The sequence below is a fragment of the Chiroxiphia lanceolata genome, chromosome 7 (genome assembly GCF_009829145.1).
Source record: "Chiroxiphia lanceolata isolate bChiLan1 chromosome 7, bChiLan1.pri, whole genome shotgun sequence".
Taxonomy (NCBI): domain Eukaryota; kingdom Metazoa; phylum Chordata; class Aves; order Passeriformes; family Pipridae; genus Chiroxiphia; species Chiroxiphia lanceolata.
The window spans coordinates 1,654,460-1,680,445 of NC_045643.1; the positions used below are offsets into that span (position 1 = coordinate 1,654,460).

A 25,986-nucleotide genomic window follows, 5' to 3' on the forward strand; every position below is an offset into this window, starting at 1 on the left:
TCCCTTCCAACCCAAACCATTCTGGGATTCCATGAGGTTTACAACTTGGAGATTCCAAGAGCAATACCCCCTTGGCACCCTTTGTGCCCTTTACAGAGGAGATGCATGAGACACTTTCCCTCACAGCTCTACCTGAGTGGAAGTTGGAGCTTTCCCATGGCACAACCCAAGCAAGCTTCCCATCTTCAGTTCTGCTTCCTTGACAGTGTAATCCTCAGGCACTTCAGGGAGGATAAAAACATGGAGAACATCATCAGCTGCTGCTTCCTGGAAACATCAATTCTATCCAGTTGCTCTTTAGAGCAAGATAAAACCATTCCATGACCTTTGGAGAACTTCATCTCCCCAGCTCTGCCCACAGATCTCCAAGTCTCCTACGATGAGAGCAAAGAGATGGAGATCTCCCAGGGCTCCCTGTCTATTGTTGGGACCACTCCCACCGTGAATTCCATTTTTCCCCCACCACCAGCCCAGTTGGAATTTCCCTCACTGAAACTGCCTCTGATCCTTTCCATGTGCTCCTCCAGGAAGAATCTGCCTTCTCTAAAATTCCATGTTAAGAAGCTGAAGATGGCAATCAAGACTCCTCCCCATCTTCAGGAAGCTGGAAGAGCCCAGCTTCCCTCCTTTGCCATCCATCCCAGCTCCCAGACTCTCTGGGTGCTCTGAACTGGACAGGTTTTAGTTTCCAAGGGCTCCTTTCTCCTGCTGAGCCCCCAGAACAGGAACAACATTCCAGGTGTTGTCTGACAAGCACTGAATGGAAGGCAATTAATCTCTCCTTGGGTTTTATTAATGCAGTGTACGAATAAAATAGCAAAGACATGGAAAATGTTTCCCAGGAAGCTTCTCTCCACTGCTCCAACACCACCCAAACCAAAGCTGGGGGTCCCTTTGTGCCCAACTCTGCCCCACAGGAGCACAGCTAAACACTGACAGCTGGAATTAGGGATGGCAATAATCAAATAAGTTTGACCTCTACCTTTGTGTGGCTGCTGCTAATGAACCTAAAAACTGGGGGAAAAAAACCCCACCCAACTGCTTCAGTTAAGTCTGGAAATCAGGGAAGTTCTTCTCTCAGGGAAGGACAAAGGGGAGCTTCAAATCTCCTCAGTGATTCCTTACAGAACAAGGATGGAATACATCAATTTACCTGGAGACAGAAGTTTCCCGTTCCCACTAACAGGTCTAAGACAGCTCTCATTTGCTGTAAGAAAAAGGGAAGGAAAGAGAGATGTATTAAATAATTCAAGTAAGAATTTTGGCTCAGAATTAAGATTAATTACCATTAGATTAATTACAACAGGTGTCCCCACCTATGACATCAAAAGCCCAACTGGAGAAATTCCCAGAAAGTCCCCGAATAATCTTTTATTCTTTTGCTGAAGGATCACTTTTCTCTTTTAAAGTACAATCAGCAAAATTTTACAAAACTGGCCAAGTGCTTCCAAAGGGAAAGACAATAAAAACTTGAAAGAAAACTGGAGACTCTTCCAGAAAGGAATAAAGTTAAAAAAAATCTTCTTCAATAGTGAGTACAATACTTTAGTAACACAACACAAATATTCCTACTCAACTAAGTAAAATAAGAGCCTCATGAAATGCATTTTAATCAAGACTTATACTGATTTATTTTCTTAAAGCTTGGAAAACTAATAATTCAATTTAAAATTAAAAGAGTTTTAGCTCCTTCTCAGCCTCTTTCTTTCAAAAAAACACCCGGCAAAAACAAAACACCCGGCAAAAACAAAACAAACCAAAAAACCAAACAAAAAACAGACAAAACACCAAGCAAAAAAACACCAAACAAAAAACCAAACCAAACAAAAAAATAACCAAACAAAAAACCTCCTAACAGCAATGGATTTGCTGTTTTGAATACACTGATGGAAAAACCAGGAAAATCCTGGTAAATTCAGTAAATTGAGTATTATCAGACAAAGGTGAAGCAGGTGAACACTCACCAAGTTCCTCCTCCAGGTGAAGCTCCCTTATTGCTTTCATTTTGATATCTGACATCACCTAAAAGAAAGGAATTTCAACACTTCCAGCAGGGAATGCCAGGAACACCCCTGCCTGGATAAATGGCACTCCACAAAGAACAACAAATAATCCCTCCCTCCTCTTTCAGCTTTGGTTTCCTGCTATCACCTCAAACACACAGGATGGGCCAAAAATCAAAATTGCTTCACACTAAAACACTGCCCTTGTTTAATTTATCTGCCAAATACCCCAATAATGGGAGCTTCTGAGCTCCAGAGTATCTTCAGCAGAGGAAAAACTTCATCCCTGAGGCTAAACCTGATTAATTGGGCAAAGGGCAGTGGGCAAGCTTGAGGAAAAGAGCCTTGGCCAAGCAGAGTCCTTACTGTTTCAATAGTGGCAGTAATTTTAACTTGGTTCTCTTCATCTTCTGCCCCACAGAAGTTCTTCACTTGGAGCCAGCTGATGTCACAGGTAAAGGCTGTCAGATTGCCACTGGAAATGTTCACAAAGCTGTGAAAATCAACAGTGCAGACACAGTCAGAGACAGGAAAGCTGCCTCTTGTCAGGGTAGATCACTCCCCAGCAAAGCTCCCAAACAAACTGATGATTCTGAGGTCATTAACAGTGATGGAACATCACAGGGTGAGGGTCAGGCAGCACAGAAGTGTAAGGAGAGCAGAAATTTGAATCTGACAACTTCAGATTCAACTAGGAGATTCCCCTGAAAGGATAAAACCTTATGGTGGCTTTACCCTGGCACAGCTTGGGCTGATTGTCTTCTGATACTGCTCTGCCCTTTCATCCCCCCAAGTCCCTCAGACTCAACCCCCAGAAATTCAGGTTATGCCCAGTATTTGCCAACACACTGAGCATGTCTTGTTGCCACCAGGTTTTTTCCCCCTTTTCAAGTGGAAGTCAAAGGGATGTGTGTCTGCACTTGGAGAGCAAAGAATGTCTAACAGCTGACAAGTGTCTGCTCTCCAGAACCTAAGACTGACCTTTTAAATGTAAGGCAAGGTAAAGTAATAATTAGTTACAAGAATGTATCATTTGTGTTTAATCATGCTCCTAATCAAAGTGGTCACCTCTGGTCGTGGCTGTCCAAGATGAGCACTGAGCACCCGTCCCTCAGACCAACGCTTCGGATCGTTTCCTCCATGTCTTCCTCGCGGAAAACTTCCCAGCTCTTGGCTTCTTTCTCTTCTCCAGAGTTGTTCCTGAGGACGATTCCTCCCGAGGGAGCCAGGGCTCTGTGCAGGTCCCCCAGGCTGGTGCTGCAGGAGAAGGTGTGCTGGGCCTCGGTGAAGTGCTGGCCCTTGCCTCCCTCGTTGTGCCCGGCCAGGCGCAGCACGTTCAGCACCACGGGCTCGTGCTCGGCGCCCGCCAGCACCCTGGTGCCTCCCACCTGAGGGCAGCAATTCCACAGTCAGGGATCACAGGGCAGACTGGGCAGCAAGGTGGACACTCCCCTCCTCATTAGATACAAAGCAGCTTCCTGCTGAATGACCAGAGTAACTCAAAGGGAGCTGGGAGGAGAAAGGACAACCCCAAGGGCTGTTATCTGGAGAAGCCCCATCCCTGGAAGTGCTCAAGGCCAGGTTGGAGCAACCTGGGATAGTGGAAGGTGCCCCTGCCCACGAGATGAGCTTTAAGGTCCTTCCAAGCCAAATTATTCCATGGTAACAGTAGCTGGGAAACCAGGGGACACCTGTCTCCATCACAGTAAGAATAAAGGAATTTGGCCTCTCAGGATATCAAAGAACTACCCAAAAGTGACTGAGGCAGATCAAAAGAGTTAGATTTTAAAACCTGATGTTGAACCTAAGCAATAAATACAGTTCCTCGCTGGAGAAAACTGAATCACACAGAAAGCTGAAGTAAAAACTACCCCAAAAACTACCCTAAAAGCACAACCAAGACAAAAGCAATTCTGGTTCTGGATGTTTGGGGTTTTAGGTTTGGTTTGGGGTTTTTCTTTGATAAACCTGGAAGGAAATGAATACTTTTACAATAGATGTCTTTTAAAAATAACTCTTTAATCTGCTACAGGGACAGAATAAAATGCTGTGTTTCATGAGCAATTCAAAGTTAAGCAGAAGCCTTAATATTCTATTAAAGGGAAGATGTGAGACTGGAAAATTTCAGGGAGAGCACCCACAGTCTTATCCCTTCAGAGCTGACAAGGCAGGAGGGTATTTGGCCCTTTTACCTCTTTCCCATTCCACACAAAGATGTCTGTTCCATCAGCCACCCCAATGCTGTCCAGGCTCAGCTCATCTCCTAAAAAACAAGCGAATCGTGAGCTTCTTGCCCCCCCTCAAAACACACAAGCAGGGTCAGCAAGTCAGACCCAGGCGTTTTTTTGAAGTCCTTGACACTTGAAGAACTGTGGGAGGAATATTTAGGGCACTAGGAATGTCTCTGTATTTTATATCAACGTCCTAGAGTTGGGTTATGTGCTGGTAAAACACCGACTTTCTCTCAAATTTAAAAGGGGCTGAAAAAGTTTTTTCAAGACTAACACTTAGAATTGCCTAGCAAGGAGACAAAAAGCATGATTTTAAAAATTAGTGCTCTTAATAAATTAATGTACTCTTCATGTAAGTTTTCCCCTTTACAAAATTCCCACTTCAGCTTAAGTTAAGCTTATATTTTCCTATATTTCCCCACATTTTCTCCTTTACTTCCATCCTCTCCTCCACCTACCAAGAAAATCCTATGAGAGATGAGAGCAAACATCCAAAAGCAAATCAAGGGCAAAATACACACTAACATGTTTTTATCAGCAAATATGTTTAACTTGTTTTAAGACCTGAAGTCTTACTGCACTTCACAGCAAAGATTACCCAGAAAAGTCCCCAAATCATTCATTTCCCTAATAAGAGTGAAATAAATAACTGAAATAATGTCATAGGAAGTTTGAGTTGGAAGAGTGTTCAGTGATACACATCTCCAAGATGGTTTATATGTGAAATCTTTGATGTCTGCAGTAAATTAAATATATAAACAACATGGAAGCATTGATTGTAGTGGCCTTACCATCAAGCATCTGGTAGAGATGTAATCCTGCTGGTAAAGGCTTGGCCAGGCTCAGAACCATGTCTCCTTCCCAGGAGTCCAACATCTCATTGGGAAAAATCACCAGAAGAATTCCATAAATGTTATATAAATTTAGATAGTGTTATTAAAATGTCATATTGATATGCTATTATATAAAACATAATAAACACTATAGAAATATTACAGAAGTTCTAAAATAAATATTGTATTTACATAGCTTGTATTATATAAAGTTATCTGATATAAATTATTTAAATTTATATAACATTATAAATACTAGATATTATATATGTTATGTAAGTTTATATAACATTATATAAAATAACAGCAGGCAGTAAATCACATTCCAAGCTGCTGGAAGCTGTTACAGGCCTGGCTCCCAAGCTCACCTCTGGACACCTTGAATAGATAAAGACAAATCTGTCCCAACACGAAATTTAAAGTGTCAATCCATAATCAATAATTATCTTATGAGAGCTTTAAAGTCTTGAAGCTCTTCAGCTCTTGAAGCCACAAAACTGCTGAAAACTTAATGAGTTTTTAGTTAAATTTAGTCAAATTTTCAGCAGTTTCATGGTTTCAAGAACAGACCCCAAACCACTATTTCTTTATTTCTAAACCCACATGAGTTTTTAGCCTCACTTTTACAGTTGAAAACTCCTCATTTAAATAAAAACTGCAGCATAAGTACATTTGCAAATGTTGTTGTGGCTCAAGTGAAGATGAAGTTTGAGTTCACCGAAGGGAGCAAATACCTGGAAAACTGCCTGGCGAAGGTCTCCCAGGGTTTTCCTCCTGTCAGTAGTCAAATCCACCACGCTCTCTTTCCAGGAGAGGGAGGGATGCAAAGCCCCGTTGTGGAATTTGTAGCAGGAGCTCAGATGGAGATGTAAATCAATGCCATTGTTGGCTGAGTCACATTCAGCTCTTGGGGAGAGGAACAACAACAAAAGGGTGACTTGAACAGCCACAAAGAGATGCAGCTGGAAGTGATCCCTCCACGGCTAAATTCCCTGTCCCATCAAGGCTATGGGAGCCCCTCCCTGGCTAAATTCCCTGTCCCATCAAGGCTATGGGAACCCCTCCCTGGCTAAATTCCCTGTCCCATCAAGGCTATGGGAATCCCTCCGTGGCTAAATTCCCTGTCCCATCAAGGCTATGGGAACCCCTCCCTGGCTAAATTCCCTGTCCCATCAAGGCTATGGGAAGAGATGTTTCAAAGGTGACAGGTTTGGGTTGCAGGGGACCTTCAAGCTCATCCCTGGTGTCTCTCAAGGGCAGGGACACCTTCCACTAGACCAGGTTGCTCCAACTTGGCCTTGACCATTTGCAGGGATGGGGTAGCCACAGCCTTGTGTGAAAATCCCATAAAACCTGTCACTCTTGTGCCTCTGTTTTGATAATTCAGCTGTGATTCAGGTGTATCCTCATTCACCCACAAGGAAAAGTTCCAAGCAACCTGAACACCACTAGTTCTTCCCTTGTTTCTGGCAAAGAATACCAGCGTAGCTGTTCTTTCACAGCAACACAAGTCATTCCCCCTTCTCTCACAGGAGAACTCCCTCTCTAAACCCAGGTAAGATGATGCATTCCATTCTCCTTCCAAAAGTGCACCAATTTGCACGAAAAAAATGGGGCAATTTTAAACTGTAAGCACTGAAATTCCATCAGATGCCTATTTATGCCCCTAAAAGGGAGGCAGGGAATCACCAGAAGGCAGAATCTGGGTATACAGATTCTTCAATTAACCTCCATGACACTGAATCATTTCAACAGCTGGCTCTGCTCAGGGGCTTCTTCCCTTTAAATCCCTCTGGAGACCTGCAGGGAAGAGCTGGTTGAGCCTGGGACAGTGCCATCAACATACCTCTTTTTTTGCAGCTCAGTGTTAGCAGCATTCATTTCATCCAGGAGGTGCTCAGGAATTTGGTACCTCGGATTTCCTCGTGCTGCCACAAAGAATAAAAGGCTGGTTTGGCTTCAAATGTGGCTTGGCAAACAAGAAAATCAAGATGAAACATTACGCTGAAAAAGCAATTACGTTCAGAATAGAGAAAATTCAACTGCAAGATGATACAAACAAATAATTTAATTCTCCCAATCAATCCTGAAGGGAAATTAATAAAAATGCCATGAGCAACAACTTGCATTGGTTTTGGATGTTCTGCTATTATTTGTGAAGCATACTTAAAAAACAATTAGTATCAGCTATAGCCAATTAACTGGCCACTAATTTCACTTAATCCTTTTTTTCCAAGGGATCACTACAAGGAAAACTGGATCTTCAGTTCTTGGAAAGGACAGAAAAGCCCAACAGCCCGAAAAACTGGCACAGCAGGAAGCCCCCAGGACATCAAGATGAGCTTTGTGTACCTTCAGGAGGTCTTTTCAACTGGGATTTTCGGTAAAACAGCATGTAGGCACTCTCTTTACCCTGGAATTGTTTCTCAATATCCTTCTCCTTGATGGGCTGGACTTTGGAATCGTTGAGATCAAACCAGTGGCCACCAGCAGAGGTGGCCCTCGGCCTCGGGGGGTTCTTCTCTGAGTTCCAGGGGACACCATTGCTCTGAGGAGGGCTCTGCAGAGCTTGGCCTGGAGAATCCAGCTCCACCAGGAGCTCGTGGGCTTCCTTCAGGCCAACCTTGTTGGCATCAGGGCTCAGCTGGAAGACCTGGGGGTGATGCTGCAAATACTGAGAGGGAACAAGGGCGGGATGAAGACACTGAGTTTGAAATGCAGCAGCTGCTCCCCCCGAGCCATCCTCGAGCTGAGCCACAAACCCCCACAAACCCCATCCCTTCCACCTTCATTCCATGGGCCTTCCTCAGCCATTTCCTCAGTGGAGACAGAAAACACGTAATTTTCTTACCACCCGACCTTTTCTGCGACACCAAGCACCCTCAAACCCCTCCACAAATCTACAAAACCAAATGCAGGAATTAAACAACCCCCAACTAAACCTGAATCTCAGCTTTAATCAAAGATTCATTTGCTATTTCCAAAAGCTTAAAACAATTTCCAGCTATTTCAAGAATACTGATCAAGGTGCTTTGGGAGAGACCCAGCACTTGCCTTTGGCAATATTTTCGAGAGCACATCAAGTTGGGAATGTTTATTTAACACTGGGTTGCTCACAAATTGTTTCTACCCCTCTGCAAAAGGCTCATATTCAGATTTCACAGCCACATTTCCATAATTACTGTGAAATTAGAGCAGGCAGCTCCATTCAAAAAAACCATGGAATTCCCACATAGCTACAACACAAATGCTGAAGTATTTTCCTTAAAGCTTTATAAAACACAGTAACCAACAGGAAAACAAGATTTTCCTCGAGTATTCATTTCATGGACATGCTGGAACCAACCAAAATCCCCCTTACAAACTTCTCCTTGCTAGTCCAAGGCTCCATATTTTCAATCATCATCCAACTGACTCTTCAACAGGAATATAAATTATTATGATAAAGTTATCTCAACAGTAAAACCCAAACTACCACCCATGTGAATACCTTTCTTAACGCTCCATATTGTTTTCTGTATTTCTTATTCCAGGACACCCCTTTTTTCTCCAATAATTTCTGCCCTAATTGATCCACGGGAATTTGCTTCGAGTCTTCCTGGAGAGAAACGAAAAACTGGGATAACAAAGGCTCCAATAGTCAAGGGATCAGCACAAAGAAGCCAGTTTGGAAGTGCTCCCACCATTCCTGGCTTTTAATAAGCCAATGTAACATCACCTTTTACAACAGCTGTAGGGGGCAGCTTAAGAAATATTCAGAAATGACCTTTTTCTATATGAAGAGAAACTATTACTGTCAAATTTCCTTTCCAGCCTCAATTCTTTTTTTTCAAGCTTCACATTTTTTTCCAAGCCTCAAGTTTTTTTTCCAGCCTCACATTTTTAAGTTTTAATTGCTTCCCAGTGAGTTCAGAGGAGATCTGGACACTCAAACCTGCCCACTCTTACACACACAAACCCCTTACAGGCTCAAAAATCCAAGCAATAAGCCCCTTACATACCATACCTCTGCTAAAATCCCTTTTAAGACTGCCAGTGGATTCTCAGTTTCTTTGGAATTTTCAGCATCTCTTCCAGCCTTATCATCAATCAGCTTTTCCTCTTCTTCCTGTGCAACAAAGAGAAGAGACTCACAGATGCTGCTGTACCACACACAACTGGGTTTGATTATTCTGTAGTAAAATTAGAAGGAAATTCTGATTAATTATGCTTCTTAAGGACATGAGACACTCCAAGCCTCATAACATTAATTAGTTTGGCTGCTCATTCACACTTTTCCTGGAAAATAAGGCCTATAAAGCAAGGAAAGGAAAAAAAAACCACCTTTAGGACTTACCTGTAGCTGCCAGTTTCCTAATTCATCCACATCTCTGATATAAACATGATAGTGTCCTCCATAGCAGCCACCTTTGTGTATAATAACAGAGAAGAGCTCATACATGTACTCTGAATCATCCATTTCAGGCTTTAAAAAGAGAAATAATAACAGTCACAAGGACACACATCAGTAAGTCTTGCACCCAAGGACAGTTTCACACCAGCACAGATTTCTCAGGGCGTGTTTTTGCAGCTTGAAATGTGGTTTTTGGGTGCTGGCAACACAGGGGAGGGTTGATATAAACCATAGAGCATAAATTCATGGAATGGGTTGGGTTGGGAGGGATTTGAAAGCCCTTCCACTAGCCCAGCTTGCTCCAAGCCCTGTCCAACCTGGCCTTGGACACTTCCAGGGATGGGGAGTCCACAACTTCTGTGTCATTAAGCAACCTTTTCACCAGGATTCTGACCAAAAGTGGGAATTACAAATGGAAAATAATGTTTGTGAACAACCAGGCTTATTTTTAAGACAAGAGAAAAAACAAGCTCCACTTAAAACCACTAAAGTTGCCAAAAAAACCCCAAAAAACAAAAAACAAAACCTTCCTCAAATGCAACCACTGAGAAATTTCCAAGCTTGCATTGCAATAGTTCAATAAGGACAATGTGTGTTTCATCATTGTAAATTATTTATTTGTTATTATTTAATATTATTTACTTAGTATTATTTATTTAAATTTTTATTTTATGTATCGCTGTTCATTTACTATTGTTTATTTATTATATTTATTATTTAAAAATTTTTACTAGTATTATTTATTTAAAATTTTTATTAGCATTATTTATTTAATTTTTTATTTTTATTATTATTTATTTATTTATTTATTTAGATAGGCTCTTTAAAGATCCAAAATTGTCAGGAATTATTTATTTGTTATTTATTTATTTGTTATTATTTAATATTATTTATTTAGTATTATTTATTTACATTTTTATTTATCGCTGTTCATCTACTATTGTTTATTTATTATATTTATTACTTAAAATTTTTTATTAGTATTATTTAAAATTTTTATTAGTACTATTTATTTAATTTATTATTATTATTATTTATTTATTTAAGTAGGCTCTTCAAGGATCCAAAATTGTCAGGAATTATTTATTTTTTATTTATTTGTTATTATTTAATATTATTTATTTAGTATTATTTATTTAAATTTTTATTTACCGCTATTCATTTAGTATGGTTTATTTATTATATTTATTACTTAAATTTTTTTATTAGTATTATTTATTTAAAATTTTTTATTAGTATTATTTATTTAAAATTTTTTATTAGTATTATTTATTTAAAATTTTTTATTAGTATTATTTATTTAAAATTTTTTATTAGTATTATTTATTTAAAATTTTTTATTAGTATTATTTATTTAAAATTTTTATTAGTATTATTTGTTTAAATTTTTTTATTAGTATTATTTGTTTAAATTTTTTTATTAGTATTATTTGTTTAAATTTTTTATTAGTATTATTTGTTTAAATTTTTTTATTAGTATTATTTATTTAAATTTTTTTATTAGTATTATTTATTTAAATTTTTTATTAGTATTATTTATTTAAAATTTTTTATTAGTATTATTTAAAATTTTTTATTAGTATTATTTATTTAAAATTTTTTATTAGTATTATTTAAAATTTTTTATTAGTATTATTTATTTAAAATTTTTTATTAGTATTATTTATTTAAATTTTTTTATTAGTATTATTTATTTAAATTTTTTTATTAGTATTATTTTTTAAATTTTTTTATTAGTATTATTTATTTAAGATTTTTTATTAGTATTATTTATTTAAAATTTTTTATTAGTATTATTTATTTAAAATTTTTTATTAGTATTATTTTTTTTTTTTTATTTATTTATTTAAGTAGGCTCTTTAAGGATCCAAAATTGTCAGGAAGCGATGGTATAACTCAGTTTTAAATCAAAATCTATGAATTCCAACACAGATTCCTGAGAAAAATGGGATAACTGGGGGCACATAAAACATATATAGCTCAATTTATACCCCACATGGTCAGACAATGACAATACAAAGGCAAATTTCCATTTCCAGCTGATAAGTCTGGGAGTTTTCAAGGAAGAGGCAGATTAAGTTTTGCATCATTATCACACCCTTGGAGAGCTACAAACTATCTCCCTCCTCAGTTAGAAAGTGGTTTTTTGGACAAACCCTTGGAATCAAGGCCAGAAGAACCCCCCGAGGTTTCTCCACGCCCCGAATGTGAGGTGTGGGTGCTCTGCTGAGGCTGCAGGGTTTGGAGAGCTGGCCCAGCACAAACCTGCTCACAGAAAGGCCTCAGGTCGATGTGCAGGGGGAAGGTGTAGCAGCTCGTCTCCTTGTACCTCTCGCACTTCTCAAAGTCGAAGTAGAACCTCAGCAGGGACACGGTGAGGAACGGCGGCAGCTTCCGCAGCTTGGCAGACTGGGAGGGATCCGAGAGACAACTGTCAGCTCACAGGGAGAGCACAGCAGTGTTTCCACCCTCTGCACAACTCCTTCTCCAACTAAAGACACGGCCAGGGTGTTACAGTTTAAAGTGACTTCCCTAATCCTCAATTTCCCTACGTTCTAAAAGGAAGCCAGAGCTTTCCCCCCCGTTAAGCCCCATATCCTCCTGGACTGGTAATCTTTGTCCTGCTACAGAAAACAAAGGACATGGGGGAAATTCCGGTCAGTAATTCCATTTCCACAGCCACAGAACACTGGAAGTCTCCCTGATTTACACAGGAAAGCACCTTCCAGGCAGGAAAGCCAAGAGAATCCATTTTCATGAGGGAGAACATTAATCAAGATTGAACAACTTGGTGTGGGACACATCAAGAATCCTTGGGAGAAGCAAAACCAATCACCTCTGCATGCAAGTGTGCATTCAATGGCCACGTTCCTGAGCCTTTCCAATGTCTCCAAACCACCACACCATCCAACTCTCATTTCTAGCAGAACCTCCCAGGAACACACACATGGTTCAACAAACCCCCTGAATTAGGTATTCTTGTTTTATCCATTGTCAAGACTATGTGGCAAAGCTTAGTGGAACAGGGATTCCAAAATGCCATGTTCTGCCAAGCTCGGTGTGAAATCAGATGGTGCCATTAAATTTTGGTCAAGTCCTGGAGCGGGAAACAAAAAAGGAGGGAGAGCTACATCCAGAGAGCCCCAGAGCACAAAGGGATGTGCTGCTCCAACATCCCTCCTCCACGCTGCAGCCTTCCAGCACAGCCTGACATCCCCAGCTATGGGATTTCCTACCAAAATCCAGCGTTCCAACTCTCCTCCTGCAGGGATGAGCACCTTTGAGAGGCACACAACTGTTCCCCTGCACTCCCTTGAACCCAGCAAAGTTTAATCCAACCAGCACGTGAGGCACAGCCAAGTGTTCCCGAGCTCCCCGGGCGCTGATTAACTCAGCCTGCCCTCAGCTTCCCCTTGGAATGCTCCCTCCAACATCCAGCTGTAGGGTTTGGATTGCACAAGGAGCTTTGCTGTTGGCAAGAGGGCAGAATGCACCAACAAAAACACAAAACATTTCCTTCACAAAACACAAAGCAACAGTTCCCATTTCCCTGTGCAGAGCAACTTCTGCTCATTGGTTTTCTCTCCCATTCGGGTTCTTCGGGAGAGAATTTCCGTGGTTTTCCTCATTACATGGATCTGTGTTTTCTCTTTATGCTTCTTGACACAGTTGCTCAGGTTTCATAGAATCATGGAATGGTTTGGGTTGGGAGAGACCTTACAGCTCATCTCATTCCACCCCCTGCCATGGGCAGGGTCACCTTCCACTAGCCCAGGGTACTCCAACCTGGCCTTGGACACTTCCAGGGATGGGGCAGCCACAGCTGCTCTGGGAAAACCTGTGCCAGGGCCTCCCCACCCTCCCAGGGAAGAATTCCTTCCCAATATCCCACATAACCCATAACTCTGCCCTGTGGCACTGAGAAGCCATTCCCCCTTGTCCTGGCACTCCAGTCTCTCTCCATCTTTCTTGTGGGCTCTCTTCATGCACTGCAAGGCCACAGCCAGGTCACCCCAAAGCCTCTCTTCTCCCAGCTGAACAATTCCAGCTCTCTCAGAACTTCCTCAGAGGAGAGCTGCTCTGACCATCTTGGTGCCTCCTCTGGACTTGCTCCAGCACGTCCATGTCCTTCCATTACTGGAGACCCCAGAGCTGGAGTCTCCATCCAAGCAAACTGAGCTCTGAGAGTCCCCAGGGAGTTACCTTTGAAGCTTCAACAAGTTTATCACAGGCTCCACACCGATACAAGTTGTCATTTTCAAAGTACTCTTCTTCCACATACATGTTCCACAGGGCCTCCTCCAAGCCAGCAACACCTTTCACTGCCACTGTGAGGTCTAAGAAATCTTCCTATGCAGAAAGGACAGCAAAAAAGGAGCTATTAAAGTGGTGTAAGTCCATGGGACAGTAGAAAGACCCTCATTCCCATCATCACAGCAGATGGAAACGATTGCTGCTGACGGGGAAAAATCATCACAGAAGAGAAATTAATTTTTACACCCCAATTTTTTTGGAGCATCAAAGGCTGTAAATATACATTTTGCTGTTGTTAGAGAGCTGAGCAGTGAGGTAACTGCATCTCCCAAAGGCTCAGAGGACGCAGGAACACTTGGGTTTTTTCCCCTCTGAGGGAGGTGGTTTGGAAAACGCAGCCAAGACTTCGAGTCTCGATTCAACAAGGACACACGAAAGATGAGATTTCTTTTCTTTTGGACTTAAAAAAAAAAAAAAGAATATTGGAAGTACCTTCATCACTCTGTGGTGGAAAATGCCCCTGCTTTACCTGTCTCTCACTGACATTCTTGCACTCCTTGCACACGATGTGGTTGACAACAATCCCGTGGTACAGTCGGTTGATGAGGTCATGGCCTGATGTCCCCACCAGGGAGGTCTCCAGAGCACTGAACAGGATCCTGTTCAACTCCTGCACATCATGTTGCCTCATCTCCTGCCCCAGGAAACAGGGAGAAATCAAACAGTGCTCTTTGCTCTGCTAATTCCTTAAAAACACCTTTTATCAGGTGTCACAGAGCCGGCTCTGACTCCTCACAGGAGTAAAATACCACATTTATTACTGCTCTTGAGGGAGTTATGCTGAGTAGCTCCAAGTACATCATCTACAACCCACATACGACACTTCCACTTGGGAAGAATCCTGGAATGGTTGTGGCTGGGAGGGATTTTAAAGCTCATCCCATTCCACCCTCTGCCATGGGCAGGGACACCTTCCACCATCCCAGGCTGCTCCAATCTGGCCTCGGACACTTCCAGCGATGGGAAAACCACAGCTTCTCTGGGAATTCCATCCCACCCCCTCCCCACCCTCCCAGGGAAGAATTCCTTCCCAATATCCCACCTAACCCTGCCCTCTGGCAGTTTGAAGCCATTCCCCCTTGTCCTGTCACTAAACTCTAAGACGAGTGACACATTTCCACTTGGGTAAGAATCTGAGTATTTGAGGACACTGCCGGAAAACATTCCTGTAAAAACCAAGGAAAAGCTACTGGAGTTGTATCAAAGAGAACAACCATCTTCTGCAGCTTCCTGTGAACTGGCATGGAGTTTGTGTGGAGAGCCAACAACAGCTGACCCAGTCCAAGGTCATCTACACAGCCTGAAGGATTTTAAGATGTGTCTTAAAGGTCAAATTCCAAGAAAAAAAAAAACCAAAATAAAACAACAAACTCTCCATTGAGGAAAACAAGTTTCCAAGGGCTGGAGATTTGCACCTCATGGCTGTTCCAGCCAAAGCTCTCGGTGAGGTCTGTGGTGGATGCAGCCTGTTGGTCCAAGAGCAGGAGCTGAGCAAACAGCCTCTGGAGTTGCAATGGAATTATTCGAACCTGGGAACAAAACCCACAAAACACACCCAAAACAGGTCAGAACAGGTCATTAACATCATTTAAATCACAGTAATTTAGCACAAAATTTGTAATAAACTATCACTGTCTGTGGCTTTCATAAAACAGGTGACTTGATTCACACCAAAACAGCAGTGACACTTTGTTCCCAAAAATCTACAGTTCAACCAAATCACGGAATGGCTTGGGTTGGAAGGGATCTTAAAGAACATCTCATTCCATGGGCAGGGACACCATCCACTAGCCCAGGCTGCTCCAACCTGGCCTTGGACACTTCCAGGGATCCAGGGGCAGCCACAGCTTCTCTGGGAATTCCATCCCAGATCCTCCCCCACCCTCATAGCCAACAATTCCTTCCCCATATCCCATCTAACCTCTGGCAGTGGGAAACCATTCCCCCTTGTCCTGTCCCTCCATCCCTTGTCCCCAGTCCCTCTCCAGCTCTCCTGGAGCCCCTTTAGACCCTGCAAGGGGCTCTCAGGTCTCCCTGGAGCCTTCTCTTCTCCAGGTGAACATCCCCAGCTCTCCCAGCCTGGCTCCAGAGCAGAGGGGCTCCAGCCCTGGGAGCATCTCTATGGCCTCCTCTGGACTCCTTCCAAGATATTTCCTGTGTTGAGTCACACCAACAGAGCCATGGAACACACCTTTAGTGATAACCAAAACTCTCCCATCACCACAGTAAAAAAGAACAACTTTTCCTGATGTTATTCCTGACACTAATCCCTAAAAACTCAGCTCCAACACACCCTGAGCCACAGATTTCCACGTGGTGTGGAGGAACAAGATGGGAAGGAGAACGTTTCAGCAGAGATGGACTCAATATCTGATCCCTGAAGGAAAACCTTCTGGCACTGGACACTTGGAACTGTGTGAAAAATCCAGCATCACCCAACCCAAACTGCCTTTTGGGGTTAAACCTGGGCCTTCTCTCCTCCTCACAACAAGGGGCACAGGAATTGAAACAAAAGTCCTCCAGCTCAACCCTGAGAGGTGACTAAAAAATTCCCAATACCTTTGCATCTGGTTTCCTGCTGTCATCCAGAGTCCCGAGTTCCTCAGGTCCCAGAGAAAACAAGGCCTCTGGAATGGGAAAGAAAAACATCTCTTTAAAAAATACAACATCTGAGGAAAAAGGGGACAAGGGGGGAAAAGGGACAAGGGAGAGAAAAGCGGGAGAGAAGGACTGGCAAATATCTTTTTCAGGAATTGTAGTGATGGGATTAATAAAATTACCAACTCCAGACAGCAATAACCTCATTTATTTACACAAATGGTAACTCGTAAGAAAACTCAATGTTTCTAATACTTAAATTTTGTGCCAAACTCGTTTTACAGCCCAACATCCTGGAATAATTTACTGGAAGTGAACTGTTCCTGAAAACCATCTTGAGTTCCCCATGTTTCATAAATATCCAGCCATGAAAGTCTCCCTAAAATATCACCCCAAATATGATTTTAAAGGTGGTTTTGAAGCCTTTACCTCTAAATTCCGGTGTGAAAAGTAGAGTCTGCAGCAGGGAATTGAGGTAGCAGGTCCCACCCTGGTTTTTGATCCCACTGAGGTTGGTGAAATCCCTGGGAGCTGGAGGTTCACACTCTCTGGGCTTTGATGTCTTCCCTTTTCCCCAGTGATTGTTGGAAATGAAGGAAAAATCCTCGTCAAATAAGTCCCCAAACATTGTGAAGGCAAAAGAGGCCTTGGAAAAAAAAAAAAAGCAACAGGAGTTATTTGCTATAAAAAGGGCAATTGAACCCACTCAAATCCTAAAAAATAAACCTGTGTCTGTATTTGTTTTCCATTTTATTCTAAAAATCCACGTCAGATCCATGCAAAAAAGTGTAAATTAACGTAACAAAAAAGGGGGAATTAAAAGCATTTCTGTTCCCACGGGTCTGAACAGAACCAAACACATCCCAATTCAGTTTGGCCCCAGCAAAAAGCACAAGTATGGCAAAATAAATAATCCAGGATTAAGGAGTGCTCAAGTTTCCTGTAAGGAAAAACATGGAAGGCCTCTCCAGCTCCTCCAAATCTCTCAGAAATCCTCATGCACCTGTAGCCTGCCTCTGGAATTGGCCAGTTCACATGGGGAGAGTGGAACAAACAGTCAAAAATCCAGTGATGTTGTAAGAAAATTATATATTTGCTTCCAGCTGTTTGAGCCAGAAACTCAATGGTGACTAATTTTTCTTATGGGATTCTTTTTGGAAGCATCTGAGCTTCCAAAACTTGCTCCTTTTGTTCTGGATTTGTCAGCCCACAATTCCCTTTGGTGTGTGTAGCACCAGCAGTGAGTAATCCCTGAGTTATTCTGGAGCAGGGAATAACCATTCCCTAATTTACCTTCAGCCCACGTGAAGTTTGACACACCTTGACCATATTCCACCTCTTCCAAAAGCTTCCAGAGAGTTGGATTTAATCTACAACTGGACTTGTCTCCTACCTTAATAATTAGTCTTTAATTTAATCCACCTCCTCCACACCCCTTAAACTTCTCCTTTACCTCTTTGAGAGCATAAAGACTTTAAAGCTTTAAAGCTGCAATCTTTCAGTTGATTCCACAAGGGAAAAAACCCCAATCAATCAACATTCCCTGTTTATTTCATAATTTAGCATATACTGAACTCAATCCATGGTGAACATACAAAGCACCTCCCCTGTGGGAGAGCTGAGTTTTAGCCCGTTTTCCTGCCTTTCAGCCAATTCTTTAAATCAATAACTTTCCTCTGGGTCTTAATTGCTTTAGGAGTTTTCTCAGCTTAATTGCTCTGAGAGCTTCCAGTGGCAAACCTTGTGGAATGCCTTTGGAAAATCCAAAGTAGCTGCGAGCTCATCAGGCTCATCTCCTAAGACTCTCCCTACAACCAGTGGTATGTGAATGGATTTAAGGTGCCAGAGGGCAGGGTTAGATGGGATACTGGAAAGAAATCCTTCCCTGGGAGGGTGTCCAAGGAATCTGGGCATATCCCACCCCGGCATGTGCCCAAGGCCAGGCTGGAGCAACCTGGGCTAGTGAAAGGTGTGATGATCTTAAAGGTCCCTTCCCACCCAAACCATTCCATGTTCCAGCCCATTTCAGCCCTTCCCACAGAAGTGTTTAGGGAAAAGCTCTGCTGGGAACAGCCCTGCTAGTTCTGGAATGTTCTTTCAGCTCTTCATCCAAGAGAAATCCCCCTACAAACCCTCACAGAATAAAACAACGTGGCTGGAGACAGTTTCTGATGAAAACAGAGAGGGAACAAATCCCTTCCGGAGCTTTGCATCGCCTCATATCCCAGGACTGCCTTAAAACCTCTGGAAAGGCCCTGCCTCCTGAGCTTCCAGAGGCAGTTCCTAGGTTTGGAACTTCTTCCAAAGTGTCTCACAGCCCTCATTCCTTTTTCCAGTCAGGTCTGTTGCACTTCAGCCCCTGTTCTCCTGATCTGAATCTCCAGCAGCTCATTCCCAAGAGGAAGGTTCATCCAATCAGGCACAACTCCAGGAGACATCCCCACCCACCACTCCAGGGAAGCACTTCAGTGCCAAATCCTCCCTCGCTCCTTATTTCTGGAGCCTCCAAGCACTGCTGCTGGCAGCCTCCTTCCCTTGGATCCACACAGGAATATGGATTAGAAGGAATTCTGGAGGAGGTCGCTGGTCCAAAGCAGGGCCAGCTCAGAGTACACCATGTGCCACTGCCAAGGCTGGAATAAATCCATGGCAGGAGATCCCAAACCCATGAAAGGGATCCCCAAAGCTCTCCAATAAATCCAGGAAGGAGATCCCATACCCTTCTAATAAATCCATGACCAGAGAGCCCAAAAATCCCTCTAGTAGATCCAAAAAAGGAAATCCCCAAATCCCTCCGATAAACCCAGGACAGAAGATCCCAAAATCCCTCTAATAAACTCAGGACAGAAGATCCCAAAATCCCTCCAATAAACCCAAGACAGGAGATCCCAAACCCATGGCGGGAGGTGACAAAACCCATGAAAACCATCCCTAACGTCTCTAATAAATCCCTAACAGGAGATCCCAAACCCTCTGATAAATCCATGACAGGAGACTCCAAACACATGAAAGGGATACCCAAACCTCTGGAGTAAATCCGTGGCAGGAGATCCCAACCAAATGACAGGAGATCCCAAACTCCTCTGATAAATGGGATCTTAAATTCCCTCTAATAAACCCATGACAAGAGATCCCCAAACACACGACAGGAGGTCCCAAAACCCATGAAAGGGATCCCCTAACCCCTCAAATAAACCCATGGCAGGAGATCCCAAAACAAATGAAACGGATCCCCAAACCCCTCTAATAAACGCATGACAGGAGACATCAACCCCCCCCCAATAACCCCATGACAGGAGATCCCCCAAACCCCTCAATAACCCCATTCCAGGAGATCCCAACCCCCCGCAACAACCCCAAACCAGAAGATACCAGAGCCCTGCACCAAGGCCGTGCCAGGAGATCCCAAAGCCCCGCACTAATGCCGCGATAACCCCAAAAACGTGGCCCTGCCCCGTCACTGACCGTGCCCAGCGCGGCCCTACAGCCCCGGCCCCGCGGCCGCCGCCATCTTTATTGGGGCCGCCGCGCGGGGCACGCCGGGAAACGGCGGCCGCGCGGGGGCCTGCTGGGAGTTGTAGTTCTGTGATGGCCGCGGGGCGCGCATGGGAGTTGTAGTTTCGTGGCGGGAGCGGGACACCGTGTCCAGGGAATCTGTGGATCCCCCGTCCATGGAAATGTTCAAGGGGCTTAGAGCAACCTGGGAGACTGCGAGGTTCATGGCGGGGCTTGGAAACTCCTGCCAGGGGTTTTTTAGAGGGGTTTGGGATCTCCTGTCATGGATTTATCAGAGGGGTTTGGGATCCCCTGTCCTGGATTTATTCCACCTTGGCAGCTGTGTTGTGCCTGCCCCACTAATGCCCTCCCGAGCTCACAATGACCCACACTGATCCCGCCAGAATCCCAGAACCATCAGGGTGGGAAGAGACCTCCAAGATCATTCAGTGCCACCATCCCCCCACTCCTAAACCGTGTCCCCAGGGGCCAGTGCCAGGAGCCTCCTGAACACTGCCAGAGATGGCGACTCCACCCCCTCCCTGGGCAACTTCTGTGAAAAAAGCAGCTTACAGTGAAAAAGCAATGTCTGGTATCCAACCTGACCCTCCCCTGGCACAATTCAAGGCCGTTTCCTCCCTTCCTGTCACTTGGGATGTGCTGGAAGAGCCCAATCCCCCCCCGGCTCCCCCCTCCTGTCAGGGAGTTGCAGAGCCAGAAGGTCCCCCCTGAGCCTCCTTTTGTCCAGGCTGAGCCCCCCCAGCTCCCTCAGCTGCTCCTGCTGCTCCAGCCCCTTCCCCAGCTCCGTTCCCTTCCCTGGATACACTCCAGCCCCTCAATGTCCTTTTTGCCCTCCCAGCACAGCCCCTCTCCCTTGGGATTGTCAATTCATCCCCTGAGATCCACGACTTCTTACCCAAATCTCACGTTCCCACTGTCTCCTTGCTCACGTGTGAGCAGCGAGCGCCCCTTATCTCGCCCTGCCTTGAACCCAGTGAGGTTTAACTCATCCATAAATCCTTGTTGGGACAACCAATCCAAGGGAGGGAGTCTCTGGAAAGCTCCCAACACCGTCAAGGTACTGATTAACTTCACCCAACCCGGCCTTGCCTTTGCACCCATTCCTCACCTTAAGGGAGCCACGAGGTTGGCATGGAAAATTCATCCCACAGCAGAAAGGAGGGAAGGGCAGGACATTCCCTCTTCAGCAAAGAAGCAAATTCCCTCTTTACAAAATATATAAATTAGCTCTTTTTGTGAGAAAATGCTGTTTGTTAAACTAATCATCTTCCCAATGACCGCAAAATTCAAGTATTTTGTGTTCTGACAAAAACCTGCTGTTTGCCACTTTTCCACTAGTTTCTCCCCACAAAGGAATAATTCCAGGCACTGGTAAAATGGGAGAGAAAATAAGGAAAGGATGAGGAAAACAGTATACAATGTATAATTAAATCTTAGCGTGTTGAATGAGGGAAGAGAAGAGAAGTTGTGTGCCTGAGGGACAGCTGTGGCTCTAAAAATTCCGGGTTGTGTTCTTTTCCCATGTTATTTAGCCATTAGTTTGGGCATCAATGACATCAAAAGCAATGGGGTGAGGCTGAAAAATCGTGTTTGTGCTGAAGCTGCTGGTGAACTAAGCAGGGCCTGACCCCTGGGCTCACTCCTGGGTCTCTGGTGGTTGTTAAAACACCATCAGTGTGTGTTCTAGGCCTGGTGGGGAGGAGTTTTCAACCGGCTGTGACACGACTGTGTAAAGCAAGAATTTGGGCTTCACCTTCACAGATCTGTCCCTCAGCTGCCACCTCCACCCCTCGCCCCCTGTGGAGATTCCTGCCTGCTCGGAAGATTTGGTTCATCCTCCTTTTCCCCTTCTACTGAGGGTCTCCCTCTGTATCCTCAGAGGAATGATCTGAACATCCACCAACTCACCCACAAGGAGGCTCTTTGCCTTTCCTGTTGTGCTGGTGGAGTTGTTTACACTGGGATCTCCTGCCTTCCTGGAATTTGCCTTCCTGAGAGACAAGTCCTTAGAGATCTGACAGCACCTTGGGGAGCTAATTCCCCATTAACACCGAGGTACTGACTCAGCACTCGAAAGGGTCACGGTTTGACTTCCAAGAGAAAACAAAAACAAAAAAAAACCACCCACAATCCAAAGTGGTGAATTATTAACCACGGGATTATCTCAAAGTACAGTGCAACACCCATCATTTTCCCCCAAAAAGATCTTCCAGCCACAGCCTGCAAGAGAAGCCTCTCCCACGGGAACATGGCTCGGAGGCTCTGCTGTGCCTGGATTTTCCTCCTCCTCCTCCTCCTGCCCGGCCCCACAGCCGGTGGGAAGCTGCTGGTGGTGCCCATGGTGGGGAGCCACTGGCTGAGCATGCAGGAGGTGGTGGAGAAGCTCAGCCAGCGGGGCCATGAGGTGGTGGTGCTGATGCCGGAGGTGAGCTGGCACATGAAGACCTCGCAGGCCTACGAGGTGCTCACGTACCCGGTGACACAGACCCTGGAGGAGCTGGACAGCGCCTTCAACGACTTTGTGGCCGCTCACCTGAAGGGCCTGCCCTTCCCCCTGAATGTCCTGGACATGTACAAGAGCTATGTGCACGTCTTCAATACCTTCTTTGGCCAGTGCAAGGACCTGTTCCGCAGCCAGGAGACCCTGAAGGCGCTGAACCAGAGCGGGTTCGACGCCGTCCTGACGGACCCCTTCTTCATGTGCGGGGCCACGCTCGCCAACCACCTCTCGCTCCCCTTCGTGTTCTTCATGAGAGGTTTCGGCTGCGACCTCCACTTCAAAGCCCCACAGTGCCCAAGCCCCCCGTCCTACGTCCCGAGGGTGTTCACCTTCAACTCGGACCGCATGACTTTCTTCCAGAGGGTGGAAAACGCCCTGATCTCCCTCCTGGAGCACAAGTACTGTGATGGTTTCTACAACGAAGCGCTGAAGTTGTCCTCAGAAGTCCTGCAGAGGGACGTGTCCTTCATAGACCTGGTGGACTCTGCTTCCATCTGGCTGATGAGGTTTGACTTTGTGTTCGAGTATGTCAGGCCTGTGATGCCCAACATGGTCTTCATTGGAGGAATAAACTGTGCTAAGAAGAAACCACTGCCTAAGGTAATGTTCCTTTTCCTTCCTCCTTTCCTTCCTTTTCCACATTTTCCAGTGAAAATTCTTTACAATGTTTCAGGAAATTCATCGCTATTGATTATTTTTATTTCTGGGAATGATTTAAAACAACCAGCTTTGGGCAGCTGTTTTCCACAGGCTGAAATCAAATCACCTGGAGAGAGACTTCCTTGAATTAATGAGGATTTTCTCACAAAACCAGGGATTTCATCTGCCAGCTACAAATTACTGCCCTCAGTGAATGTGTATTATTTGCCAAGCAGATTAAGTTTGGATTTCATTTTAATGGAATCTGACACATATTTCTGTAATCTGACCAGAAACCCGAAGGCCATGCTCTGGGAGTCATATTTTGGTTTTAACTCCAGGCTCTGCAACGTTGGTTAATTTGCTTTGGTTGTACTTTCATACTATTTAGTTCACAAATTGCCTGTCTGTGTTAAGTTATTCTTGTTTGGCGCCGTAGAACATACAAGTCACATTGAAATGGGAAGAAATAACCCACAACAGTGTATTTGTGAATGCAAAACTGAGGTTTTCACAGCTATTTCTTGACATTTGCTTTCACCAGAATTGTTCTGCAGGGTTTTCAAAGCTGAGCTAGAAATTTAAAGCTCTTTTTGATAGTTACGATGTAGTCTCTGAAACAATAACATTATTTTTCTCCAGGACACAAATCTCTTCCCTAGGAAATTACTCCTTCCCTTCTCAATTGTGGTCACACAACATCCCTGCACAGTCTTTGAGCTGCAGGGGTGGTTTTTTGCTTTCTTCTTTCCGATTTCTTTCATGCTCTTTGACAGGCTTATGCAGAGCCCACTGAACCTGATAAATAAGATTAAACTTGACAAATAAGAATAACATTATAAACTAGATTATTAGAATAATACTGTAGCTAAAGCATTCTTTCACTTAAGACTCAAAGATGGGCACTAGTTTGAGATTGTCCTTTGAAAGCAAAACAGGCTTGTTTTCTTAGTAGGTCTTTCCCAAGACAGTGGTATTATGCACAATTATTACTCAAGATGCCAGCCCTGCTCTTACTTTCATGGAGGAAGGACGGTGCTGACAGAATTCCAAGCTTAAACATTAATAGAAAGTCCAAATGTTTTTCTGAGGACACGGCGCTTCCCTTGCATTACGTTGACACGTGCCATATTGCAGGCTAATCCCAACAGGGCTGGGAAGTTAAATATTTGTTTCTGTGGTCAATAAGTTCCCTGCTTAGTTTGTATGGAGCTGCATACAAAGGACTGTGCGGGAGCCCCGCGGAGCAGAAGCCTCTGGTTCCCTTCCAGCGGCATGGCTCTTCCCTCCCGGGGCTTTTGTGGCTGGACCAGCCTCCTTCTTCTGCTGACATCGTCCTTCGTCCCTGCTGAAGGTGGGAAGATCCTGGTGATCCCTCAGGATGGAAGCCACTGGCTCAGCATGCGCCCAGTGGTGGAGAAGCTCCAGCAGAAGGGCCACGAGGTGGTGGTGGTGGTGCCATCCACGAGCCTGTACATGACCTCAAAGGAGCCGCAGAACTACACCGTGAGGGTGTACCCTGCCCCATACCCGGACGGGTACCTGGATGCCACGCTCAAGGCCTTTGTTGACGCTCATTTTACTGAAGGATCTGTTTTGAATTTTATTATTGCCTCGTACCAAAGCACAGTAGAGATCTCCAGGGTCTTCTTCATGAACTGCCAGAGCCTCCTGCATGACCAAGACCTGCTGCGGTACCTGAGGGAGAGCAAGTTCGACGTGGTGTTCACGGATCCCATCCTGATGTGTGGACCCGTGGTGGCTGAGTACCTTTCAGTCCCTTCCATCTACTTCCTGCGGGGCTTTCCCTGTGGGATGGATTTTGACGCTACCCAGTGTCCAAACCCTCCTTCCTACATCCCCAGGTTCTTCCTGTATTATTCAGACACCATGACCTTTGCTCAACGTGTGAAGAACATGCTGGTGAATCTCCTGGAGCTCTTCTACTGTAAGCCAATATATGCTGAATTTGAAGAACTTGCATCTGAGGTTTTGAAGAAGAAGGTGACAGCCACAGAGCTTCTGAGCCGTGGATCATTTTGATTAATGAGATACGATTTTGTGTTTGAGTTCCCAAGACCAGTGATGCCCAACATGGCTTTTACTGGAGGGATAAACTGTCAGCAGAAGAAAAAACTCTTTTAGGTATAACGGTTTTTTTGAGAGTTTTTTGCTGGTTTGTTCTTTTTTTTTCAGGTGAAAAGGCAAAAATAGAAATAGGAAAATAGAATTGTAGCATCACAGAATGGTTTGGGTTGGAAGGGACCTGAAAGATCATCTCGCTTGGCAGGGATGCCACTCCCACCCTTACATCAAATCCTACCTGAAAACATCTTGATGTTTAAAGATAAAAAGCTAATGACAAATCCTGCATGAGGCAAAAATGGGATTTCCTACTATCCAGCCTTCAGGTTAGATCATATCCTGGCAAACCTAAAGCCACATCAGGCATAATTATGAGGATTTACACGACGTAATTTTTATGCAAGTGTTAAGCTCTTGTTGAACCGAAGCTCACCTCAGCTTTGCTGTCCTCCCTTCCCACTGGGAACTGTCTGTCTATACTTCCATATATCCCTTCTCCTTTCATCCACTTTGAAGGTTACAGGGCTTAAATTTTACCTATTCACCATCTTTTTTTCTGTCACAGCCAGAGTGATTCCTTTCCATGCTGTTGTGTCAAGGTGTCACTATCTAAGCCCCAAAAGAAATGCTCCCCTTCTTTTTTATCCTCCCCTTCTTTCAGAGATTATTGAATTAGCTTTGAAGCTTTTTTGGGTGTTTTCTGTAAATTCCAATTTGGGCTTTTGGGTATCAACCTTCTGGTGTTCCTTCGTCGGCTTGTCAGGGGTTATGAGTAACTGGTGTGTTTTCCATGCATCTCCTTCCTCTGAGCTGTTTGAAAATTGCCATTGAGTCAATCCATGTTGTGAACTACCAATGTGGAGATAGTGTGGGT

General features: G+C 44.2%; 2 protein-coding genes across 5 annotated transcripts in view; one reads left to right on the forward strand and one right to left on the reverse strand.

Moving 5' to 3' along the window:
• Nucleotides 1–20,830, reverse strand: part of USP40 (ubiquitin specific peptidase 40) — a 30,046-nt gene extending 9,216 nt beyond the window's left edge. For 2 of the 4 annotated variants that reach the window (XM_032693840.1, XM_032693843.1), the window contains exons 1-20: nucleotides 19,838–19,908; nucleotides 16,802–17,018; nucleotides 16,334–16,401; nucleotides 15,190–15,303; nucleotides 14,244–14,408; nucleotides 13,664–13,810; nucleotides 11,726–11,869; nucleotides 9,404–9,532; nucleotides 9,074–9,175; nucleotides 8,558–8,665; nucleotides 7,420–7,741; nucleotides 6,914–6,995; nucleotides 5,802–5,973; nucleotides 5,026–5,110; nucleotides 4,196–4,266; nucleotides 3,072–3,391; nucleotides 2,370–2,496; nucleotides 1,965–2,022; nucleotides 1,154–1,207; nucleotides 133–221 (exon numbers count right to left, since the gene is read on the reverse strand). In XM_032693840.1, coding sequence (XP_032549731.1) covers nucleotides 133–221; nucleotides 1,154–1,207; nucleotides 1,965–2,022; nucleotides 2,370–2,496; nucleotides 3,072–3,391; nucleotides 4,196–4,266; nucleotides 5,026–5,110; nucleotides 5,802–5,973; nucleotides 6,914–6,995; nucleotides 7,420–7,741; nucleotides 8,558–8,665; nucleotides 9,074–9,175; nucleotides 9,404–9,532; nucleotides 11,726–11,869; nucleotides 13,664–13,810; nucleotides 14,244–14,408; nucleotides 15,190–15,303; nucleotides 16,334–16,401; nucleotides 16,802–17,000 — 2,556 coding nt within the window. In that variant the 5' untranslated portion in view covers nucleotides 17,001–17,018; nucleotides 19,838–19,908. Of the gene's footprint in view, nucleotides 1–132; nucleotides 222–1,153; nucleotides 1,208–1,964; nucleotides 2,023–2,369; nucleotides 2,497–3,071; nucleotides 3,392–4,195; nucleotides 4,267–5,025; nucleotides 5,111–5,801; nucleotides 5,974–6,913; nucleotides 6,996–7,419; nucleotides 7,742–8,557; nucleotides 8,666–9,073; nucleotides 9,176–9,403; nucleotides 9,533–11,725; nucleotides 11,870–13,663; nucleotides 13,811–14,243; nucleotides 14,409–15,189; nucleotides 15,304–16,333; nucleotides 16,402–16,801; nucleotides 17,019–19,837; nucleotides 19,909–20,783 lie in introns of those variants that run through there. The other 2 variants (XM_032693841.1, XM_032693842.1) reach the window with 2 other exon arrangements.
• Nucleotides 20,831–24,064: 3,234 nt separating this feature from the next.
• LOC116789727 (UDP-glucuronosyltransferase 1-6-like) lies at nucleotides 24,065–25,170 on the forward strand. The gene has a single exon (XM_032693878.1). It carries the CDS (start codon nucleotides 24,234–24,236, stop codon nucleotides 25,068–25,070), a length of 837 nt encoding a protein of 278 aa, XP_032549769.1. The 5' UTR covers nucleotides 24,065–24,233; the 3' UTR covers nucleotides 25,071–25,170.
• The last annotated feature ends 816 nt before the right edge of the window (nucleotides 25,171–25,986 follow it).